This window comes from Ctenocephalides felis, unplaced genomic scaffold, assembly GCF_003426905.1.
Source record: "Ctenocephalides felis isolate EL2017-DRISC unplaced genomic scaffold, ASM342690v1 CF-g0.4_SCAFFOLD_02253, whole genome shotgun sequence".
NCBI classification, from domain to species: Eukaryota; Metazoa; Arthropoda; class Insecta; order Siphonaptera; family Pulicidae; genus Ctenocephalides; species Ctenocephalides felis.
Window position 1 is genome coordinate 170,809 of NW_020538407.1, and position 10,471 is coordinate 181,279.

The 10,471-nt window shown below is 35.0% G+C and overlaps 1 protein-coding gene across 1 annotated transcript; it reads right to left on the reverse strand.

Annotated features, from left to right (window-relative positions):
- Positions 1 to 3,703: 3,703 nt before the first annotated feature.
- LOC113380618 (zinc finger BED domain-containing protein 4-like) lies at positions 3,704 to 6,645 on the reverse strand. The gene is made up of 3 exons (XM_026619788.1): positions 6,460 to 6,645; positions 5,498 to 6,026; positions 3,704 to 3,780 (listed from the first exon to the last, which is right to left on the reverse strand). Exons 1-3 carry the CDS (start codon positions 6,643 to 6,645, stop codon positions 3,704 to 3,706), a joined length of 792 nt encoding a protein of 263 aa, XP_026475573.1.
- Between the last annotated feature and the right edge of the window lie 3,826 nt (positions 6,646 to 10,471).

The window sequence follows — 10,471 nt, forward strand, 5'->3', positions numbered from 1 at the left end:
CACGGTATAGAAGTTGAAGTCATACCATATAGTTCATTTTCCGTGAAGTATATCTTATAGTTTATTCAGCTGATCACAGCAGGCATCTGAATTAACCGTTATGCTAACTTGAAATAACTGAAAACAGACATGACTTAAAATCTCACCAAACATAAGCATCAACTGTTTCTAGTAAATATCGGCTTGCAACTGGTTTGAGAATGTTCTTCTTTTTTGTTTCATGAGCAATTGCATGAGATATATTGTATTCAGCCCATTTTTCATTCCTAGTAGTGATTTTCTTCAAAAACCAATCATTTTCAGGGCGCTTCAGAAGTGAATTGCAGACTTTAATTCAGCGACACAGGTTTTTCTCTATAAGAACCTGGAAAACTCATACATTGAGCTTTGATAAAATTCTTGACATTTCGAGTGGTCATGAACAATTGAATTTAATAATTTTTATCATTTGTAATGTTTTTCACAGTTAAACAGTAAAATATGTTGACAATGCAGCTAATTGTTTCCATATTTACAGAGACAGTATCCAACAACAACTGTGCATAATAAATCAGCATTTTTCACATACCTTAATACAACCTTAACAAGTTTCAAATTATATAATAATAATAAGGCTCAAGTATGATGTTAGTTTAAAAAAAAAAAATACAAATAAATATGTGGAAAAACAACGAAGCTACTTTCCAAACAACTATTGTTTGGATTCTCATTTTAAATAGTATTAAAAACGATTTCCATTTTAAATGGGATTAAAAAGAAAGAAAAGATGAAATGCATACAAAAGAGATTGTTAAAATATATTTAACATGTGCTTTGTCATAACCTCACCTTGAAATTGAAACAATATCGAAGAACAACGAAGTACGTAATCACTTAATAATCATAAATAAGACAAACAATAAGTTTAAAATTAAATTAATAGCGTGGCACATGAACGAATATGAAATTCACAAGCAAATGAAGAATAAAATGTTGTTAAAGTTCTTTGCTTTATTCACAAATTAATCTAATAATGTTAATGATTGATACTAACCATAAGCCTGTAAATAATTATATCGCGAATTAAGGTCATTCATCGTCCATTAAAGCACTGAACATAAACAAAATACAATTAATATCCAAAACCCTAGGCAATATAATACCCGAAACAGACATGTTGAAACACATCCGAAGCACCGAGCGACATAAATTACGTTAAACGAAGAGCAACGAAGTAACTCGGAGAACAAATGTAAGGGTGTCGGCACACTACCATAAAGCGACGTACGACAATCGATTGGCTCCGAGCGTGACTGCAGCGCCAGACTAAATGTGTACTACGTGTGAACTAGTTGGGGGTCAGTGCGTGCTTTACTTGTGTTTTTAGACGTTTTTAAAGAAAAAAATTATTGAAGAAATATTATTAATAAGTTACAACAAGAAAGAGAAAGTTGAATAGGTAATATAATTTTTTAAATTTACTTGAACGTACTTAAAACACAGGCAAGTATGATAAAATAAATAAAGAAATATAGTAAATATTTATAAGGTTAAGTTGCGTAAAAATTTTGAATTATTAGGAATAGTCCTAATAAATGAATTATAATAACGATGAAAATATTTTTTCAATAGATTAAGTAAATAATATTTTTGTTTACTAGTCTTTTTATTAATTTTGGCCAAACTTAAGACATGGACATTATTATAAAGACAGGATTTGAGTCCATTACCCGCCAAATAAAGTTCCAGCCGGAGACAATGACCAAAGATAAAAAACTAGTTGATGCTGGACATGTGAGAAAAGTCGAGGAACATCGACGAAACTTTGGAAGTTTTTTAATAAAATCTCGAATCTTCGACAAACATCAGTCTATGCTAAACCATATGCTACATCCGTAGACGTAATGCACCTTTAGATAATTCATTTCTTATATTATATAATTATTTAATTATAATATTATAATTATTTCTAACTATTATATAATTAATATATTGTTTCATTTTAATTTTATATAAACTCTGAACGTTGTGTGACAAATGTCAACTGTAATTGTGTATATAATGAGGCACGTAAGATAATAAACACATAGGTGTATATAATCTGTTTAACAGGAGGTCAAAATTTGGGAATGAGACACCAGCTAGATCAATGAGTTCTTGATCTTTTGTCGCTGATGAAAATCCCCTGAGGATTTTATTATCTGCTTGACTTTCCTTATCAGCAAAGGTTTTTTGATCATTACCGCATTTATTATTAACAATTTTTTTATCACTGACATGCATTTTTATCGGCCTAGTATCTACAACACTACAACTATTTCTGTTTGAGTTTCAGCACGACACAAATTATTTGTTATATAATGGTTGCAAATAAATGTTTGTGAGTTGACATCAGAGTTTGAGTAAAAATCAACTTGACACTCTTGGTCAACTTTTAGATATACAATCGGAGGAGGATCACATTCATTTATCACTTCCATTGATTCTTGTATAGTGAGTTCAGAAGTTGATGGATGGTGGAGGTGTTTTACGGGTAATTATACGCTTGTATCAAAAAATATTAAATTATTGCAGTTAAATTATTAACATTGATATAGTTTTAATCGTAATTTCATTAACTTTTTGAGTTTTATAAATTGCAGGGAAGATTGTCGGAACGAAGCTAGGACTCAATACCTCGTCCGATTTTTTTCCTCCAATAAAATGTGCACTGCAAATGCGATCATAGGGCTTGGGAACCCACGGTGATCCTACAGCACTACAAATATATATTTTCCATTATTTCAGCATTGTATTAATTAAACTGTTTGCAAAATAAACAATTTAGGGCTATGTGATAACTTTTTTTTTAATCATAAAATTATAATTATTATATAATAAAATGTAATATATAGATAATTTATGCATGCATATAATAAGTTATGCATAGTTATACAATATATAAATATATATTTTTTATTATTTCAGCCTTGTTTGCAAAACATTTTTTTCTAATAAGCATTGAATCTTAATATTATAACAATTTATTGACTTATAATTTTTTTTTTGCTAAACATAACAATTTTACAACTATTCATAATACTCCTAATTGTATTTTTATAACAATAAGGTTGATAAGTAAGTATCATACTTTATTATTCTAACCGCAGCGATCCACTTTTCCCGTTGATTTGCTTTCTACTTAGTTGTAGAAAATGTATAGAATTTGCAGTCACTTTTTCTGCTGGTATTTCTACAACCCACTACACAACAGCTATGGTGGCTCATTTTTAATTATCTTACTTAAATTTGAAATAAACAAATATTTTATGTGTTTTTGTTTAAAATTTCGGTTATAACAGCCTCAATTAATGCTCCAAGTTAGCCACTACAAACGCTTCGATCGATTTGACTTCCCCTTCCAAGTCTTTGCACATAGCCAATATAAGATCGCTTTCTCGGTCTATATTTCGCCACGTTTTTTTTTTCAGACCAATCTGGCAATTTGTCCGTGTTAGTTGAAGCTACAGAGGGCATTAGTAGACTGAACGGGTGCGTATAAAAATTACTATAAAAATGCACCAATATTATGTAGACCGATGAAATTCGAAATTAAAAAAAAAGAAAATTAAATTTTTAAAAGCATTTATTATTCACAAAAATATTTTACATTATATGATAACACTACATAGTAGTTTTCTTTATAAGCAATGCTTAAGTAAACTCATTATAATTCAATTTAAGGTTATAGGTAAAATATATTACGGTATATGTCACTATCCAGAAGACAGTTGCGCTCTGAATACGGATCTCCAATGAAACCTAAATAATGACACATTATAGAGTAAAAATATTATCACTAGTGATGTGCCGACTCGAAAATTTCCTGATTCGAGTGATTCGAATCAGAAAAAACCTGATTCGAATCATGATTTGAATCAATTCGAATCAAGTTCATATATAAACAATTATAATTTAAGACAAGAAATAATATCACTTTAACAATTTTATAAGTGAATTTATTAATTTAGTAAGCAATTAATTCCAAAAAGTGCAGAGATTAATACATTTATATTATATCTTCTATATATATAAAAATAAGTCGGGTTTTCCTTCCTGACGAAATAACTCCAGAACGCACGAACCGATTTCGACAATTTTGCATTCGTTGGAAAGGTCTCGGGCTCCGCAAGGTTTATAGCTAAGAAAATTAGCCGTGCATGGCATCGTGCCCTGATGCAAATTGCTGGAACTTCACGCACCGTAGTTAAAAATTTGAGTAATAAAAATAATCAATAACTGTTTTAAATAGTTTCAAATAGATTATCTACATATATATAAAAATAAGTCGGGTTTTCCTTCCTGACGATATAACTCCAGAACGCACAAACCGATTTCGACAATTTTTGCATTCGTTGGAAGGGTTACGGGCTCCGCAAGGTTTATAGCTAAGAAAATAAGTTGTACATGGCATTGTGCCTTAATGCAAGCTGCTGGAACTTCACGCACCGTAATTAAAAATTCGAGTGATGACATTAATGAGAATTATCAGAATTATGCTTGATTAAGTCAACGAGCTCAATTGTTGCCGCAAAGAATAATGATGTACACGCACTGAATTTCACCATTCAATCAAAAATTGCTCGCGATTTGGTGACATACCAATGATTCTGACTGGTCTTCCGTTTGACTTCAAACGATTGCAATTTCCAGTTCGCCTTGCGTTCGCAATAACAAGTTGCCAGGCCAATCGCTTAGTGTTTGCGGGATAAATTTCAAATAGATTATTCAGAAAATCATTGTTTTTCACATTGGCAGTTATACGGTGCCTGTTCACGAGTTGGAAAACCATCCGCTTCGTTTGTGTTAACGTCAGACCAAAAAACAAAAAATGTGGTTTACCAAAGAGCACTTCAATGAAACGGATAATTTGCGGATTCACTTTCATTTACTTAGAGAAATTCAACTAAAAATCACTTCATTTTTGTAATCGAAATAAATTCGTTACTGTTGTACAATAAAATCAAATTTTTCTTTTTCAAATATAAAACAAACAAAAAATTTCTTCATCTTTCTAACAAAACCATCTGGTGGCGAAACAGAGTTCGTCGAGTTTGCTAGTATATATATATAATAATAAACTTGCTACAAATATAACTAATGACTACAAATATTTTTCTGAATAATAAGAATTAAGGAATAATAGTTGATTTTATTTATTTGGTTGTAACCTATTCCGTCGTTGATTAGTCAACATGCCAGCCTTGGAAAATAAGCGCTCTGACGGAACGGATGTTGCCGGTATACATAAATATTTTTTCGCCATTTTATATAAAGCAGGATATATGTTTTTTTTCCTCCCAAAACTGAACAGGATCTTGCTTTCTATTTAAATATGGCAAATTTATATATTCTTGCAATAATCTTTCTGGAAGAGAGATTGAAGTTTGTTCTATTGTCTGAACCACACGCATTTCAAAATTTTCCAAGATTTCATCATCTATATTATGGTTTGACGGTACTGATAATGGTTCATTACTTTCGGCCTTTTCAATATGTTCTGCCGTAGTCATTTCTTTTACTTCATCTAAAACCAAAGCCATTGCTTTATCCGCAGAACTCTCTAATCCAAAGGCTTTTTTCTTATATCTGGGGTCAAGAATTGTTGCTTTTGCTGTAATTTCATCATTTTCTAAATAACCAAATCTTTGACTTATATTTCTCAACAAGTTTTGTAGCAAATTCTTCCCAGTATTAGTTGTTGGCGTTCTTTTATTTATAGAATTTTTCACCCCTTGAATTATAGGTATTACACTGGATAAGGTGGAATAAAATTCACCTGACAATGTTTTGGTTACAATTTCCAATGGCTGTAGAATCTTCACACAATCTTCTAAAATAGCCTTCTCAGCAAAACTCAGGTTTGGTGGAGGAGAATCTATTAAAGGCAAAGCTGCACATAGCGCAACTTTAACCCTCAATAACTTTTCAAGCATATAAAAAGTGAAATTCCATCTAGTTGGTATATCTTGTAATAAAGTAATAACATCTAAGTTCATTTGCTTGACCTGACGATTTCACACTATGTTTAAAATGCGATAAGAAATTCACAATTTTCTTTGTCTTTATCTAAACAATTTTTAACAACTAAATTTAATGTGTGAGCTACGCACGAAAAATTTTTTTTATTCAAAAATAAAGTAATAGCTTTCTTCATATTCGGCGCATTATCAGTCACAACAATATCAACTTTATCAAAGATTTGCCATTCAATTAACACAGATTTCAAACCATTAAAAATATTTTGTGACGTGTGATTTTCTCTGAGTTCCATTGTTGCTATGACTAATGAATTTAATTTGCCATATCTTTAATAAAATGAGCAGTTGCGCTAAGAAAACATTTCTGGCTATCGCTATTCCATATATCAGTCGTAATTGCAATGTTTTCGACAAACGTAAGTTTTGCCTTTGCTTCCGCACTATGCATTTCGTATTTTACCTCTAACAACATACGCGTGAGTACTTTTCTGGAAGGTAATACATAATCTGAATTTAGAATTCGCGAATACTTTTTAAATCCATCATTTTCCACTATCCGTATCGGTTGCATATCTAAAATAATCATGTTCATTAAAGTATCATCGCCAGCTTTTTGATTAATTTTACCAGAAATAGTAAGCCGCATGTTAGATGCTTAACTTTAACATTCACTCAGTATTTATCATAAAGATCAAATACCTCAACTCTGGCTAACTGAAATTAAATCACAAGTTAATATAATACACACATATAATGATAACAACCAAATATATTTAGTCAGGATATATATTTATTACCATAGATGTTTACGCCTCTGAGTCCAGTTAAGTAAGACCGATTATTTGTTTATTTATTAAAATGTGACAATATAAACAACATGGCGACTTATATGAAGTATGTACAAGATACAGCATAGACTTAATGTTGGTAGCTATGCTGGCGCGAATATTCGAAATTGCCAACATTCGGCCATCCTATAGTTACTCGTCCCCGAGTAAATAATCGTTCAGTCTGGCTGGCTTATGGCTGTGACGTTGGGGACGACTCCTGGGTTTCCTTGATCCTTGGTGTTCCTCTTCTCCCGGCTGAGTGTCCTCTTCTCCTAGTCCAGCATCCTCTTCTCCTGGTCCAGCGTCTTCTCCAGGTCTGGTGTCCTCTTCTCCTGGTCCAATGTCCTCTTCTCCTGGTCCAATGTCCTCTTCTCCTGGTCCAGTGTCCTCTTCTTCGTCGTTCATGGCAGGTGTCCAAAGTTTCAACTGTGACACATGAGCTGTGCTACGGTATCGTTTTCCCGTGGCATCATCCTGCATATCCACAATACCATATGTGTCTCCTGGTATTATCCTGTAGACCACCATTGGTCCACGATATTTCCTTTGTAACTTTACTGAATCGCCTGTTACGACTGGTGCGGTTTTGACATAAACAATGTCGCCTATCTTGAAATGCACATTTTGGTGAGCGTGCAAGTCATATTTCTCTTTGACTTTCATTTGTGTCATTTCAATGTTATTACGAGCATCTTCTTGCAATGCGGTTGGCTCTGTGTACCGTTCTTCTTGTTCTGTTAGTTCACGTAGTAGCCCATCATTCCGCCTCGGTGTATACCCATACAATAGTTCAAATGGGCTTCGTCCCGTACTTTTATTAAATGACGAATTTAGATCCCATGCTACTGTCTTCAGTTTCTTGTCCCAATCCTTGCCTGTCTCGTCCTCCAGGGTTGCCTGAATCACGGGTAGTAGCGTCCGGTTGACTCTCTCAACCTGTCCATTGGCCTGTGCATGACGTGGAGAGTTCAGGGTGTGTCGGATTCCATGCCTTGTGCAGAACTCCTCAAATTCCTTGGCCGTGAAGCAGGTTCCTCGTTCCGTTATTAACCTCAATGGGGCACCATAGGTCAGCACAAAGTCTGCCATCTTTCTGATCGTAGTCCGTGCAGATGTATCTCGGCATGGTTCCAACCTAACAAATTTAGTCAAATTGCATATTAGTACTAGAATATACTTATTTTGTTTACCACTTTTGATGAAAGGTCCCAAATGGTCTGCATGTACAATTTCAAAAGGTCTTTTGCCTGGAGTGATAGGATGCAACTCTCCCGCCTTTTTGCCAGTTTGGGCCTTTGTCATCAGACAGTGTAAACAGGATTTTATGTGCTGCCTAATATAACGCCGCATTCCTGGAAAGAAATAAAATCGTTGCATTTGATGCAACGTACGATCCAATCCAAAATGTCCCCCGTGGTCGTGAAACCTAATCGCCATCACCTTCCTCATGGTCTTTGGTATTACATACTTCTCGCCGGTACCTGTGGATTTATAAAGTATACTCGACCTTACCAGATACCCTTCAACCTCTGACCTCTCGTGGGGATTCCTCTCACCAATTGATTTGGATAATATTTCTATTTTTCTTTTCAGCAATGGGTCATGGTGTTGATATAATAACACCTCATCTTCTTCAGTTGTAATGCTGTAAACAGCTGCCACATCCTCCAGGTGTTCCATCGTAGATGCTTCCTCTGTTGGTGCTCTGCTTAACGCATCCACGTGCTGCATCTTTTCGCCTGGTCTGTGCTCAATGTCAAAGCTGAATTCTGATAGTATAGTATACCACCTCACAATCTGCGGGTTGCTCGTTTTGTTCGCGTTCAGGAATACTAGTGCCTGGCAGTCAGTAACTATAACAAAATGCAAATTTATTAATAAGCTTCGTAGTCTAGTCACTCCCCATATTATGGCCAATAATTCTAATTTGCTAGAGTGATAATTCTTCTCCGGTTCATTAGTTCGCCGGCTTATAGCATAAACTGGATGCATTAATTGGTCATCTCCTCTCTGTAAAAGCATGGCTGCCAATCCTAAAGCACTCGCATCAGTATGTAATTCAGTATACCTGTTTGGATCAAAAATTTTGAGCAGTGGCCTGCTCGTTAATACATGCTTTATCTCATTGAATACTTCCTGATGTTTTGTGGTCCATTCAAACTTAACATCAGTTTTGAGTAGGGCAGTCAATAACCTACTTCTCTCTGCAAAGCGTGGTACGAATCGTCGGAAAAAGCTTGCTAAACCTATGAATCTCCTTACATCATGCACATTCCTAGGTGCAGGGAATTCTTCGATGGCTTTTACCTTCCGTGACCCTGGTTCTATACCGTCGCCAGAGATCTCCATTCCTAGATAACTCACTTTTTCCTTCAGGAACTCGCATTTAGATAATTTTATTGTGAGTCCTGCTTCTTTCAGTGCCTCTAGTACTGCCACAAGTCTGCCTTTCAGATCATTCCAATCTCTGCCTGGAATAAGAATGTCATCCAAATAATACAATACAATCTTATCTCTTAATGGGCCCAATGCTTTGGTCATCAGTTTGGAAAAATAAAAAGGTGCATTCATCAATCCGAACACCATCCTGGTAAACTGTCCAGTTTCATCTGGTGTGATGAATGCCGTTTTCTCCATCGTCTCCTTTGTTAATGGAACCTGGAAGTATCCATGAGCCAGATCTGAAACGATAAACATATTACTATTTGCCAGTAGAGCTAAATGGTCATCCATGTTTGGTAATGGAAAATTCATTCGTTCAGTCTGCCTATTCAACGCCCTGTAATCTACAACCATGCGTGACTCTCCAGTCTTTTTTTCGTTAATAATACTGGGCTTGCATACGGGGATTCAGTGTCTGTCACAATCCCAGCTTCCCTTAATTCTTCAACGATGCGACTGATCTCTTGTCTCTCTGTGTTGCTAGCTCGATAGGGTTTAGCTCTAACAGGTCGGCTACCTGCTATTTCCTTTATGTCCATCGTCATGCTGCTGGTAAGACACAACTCCCATATGTTCTTTGAAATGCATGACCTGAAATTATTTAAAATTAGTATTAATTCTTTTATAACTTCCCTGGGTTATTTCCCTATATTCAAGTCTGCTTCTACAATAGGTTCCGTCTCAGACTTCGTCTGACCACTTATTGTCCCAACTTGTCCTGTAAGTATTGTAGTTTCTTTAGGTAACAATACTGGTTCATGACTCAAGTTCAATACTGGAACTGTCAACTCCGTCTGTTCATCTGTTACTTGAACAAGATTTATTGTTTCTGGTGGTAATGTCATTTCCCTGGTGGTTCTGAGTTTCTGTACAGCGGATTCTACCTACATGTTGGCAAATGGATAATCCTTATTATACATGAATGTTAGTTTGCCATTCTCCGTAGTATAATAAACATGTGCTAACTCTGTAAATGATCGCCCAATGATTACGTCTACTGTCTGTGCATCGTCTGGCACTATTCTGACAGGGACATCCTTCGCCATGACTCCGTCCACCTCCATTGTGACCATGATTGCTGCTGGCGACTCCAATTTGAAGTTTTCTGGCCCCCAGCTCTTGATCATCATTGGTCTCTGTACAACTCTGTACTCTTCTTTGTTCACCAATGAAGTCTTAATTGTACATACCGAACTGCCT

Excerpts from the sequence above, each read along its gene's own strand:
- LOC113380618 (XM_026619788.1), bottom strand. The coding sequence starts at position 6,645 with ATGCGGCTTACTATTTCTGGTAAAATTAATCAAAAAGCTGGCGATGAT. Across the intron at positions 6,027-6,459 it reads TCACGCGTATGTTGTTAGAG|GTCAAGCAAATGAACTTAGA; the intron begins GTAAAATACGAA and ends TGAAATCGTCAG. Across the intron at positions 3,781-5,497 it reads ACATATTGAAAAGGCCGAAA|GTTTCATTGGAGATCCGTAT; the intron begins GTAATGAACCAT and ends GTCATTATTTAG.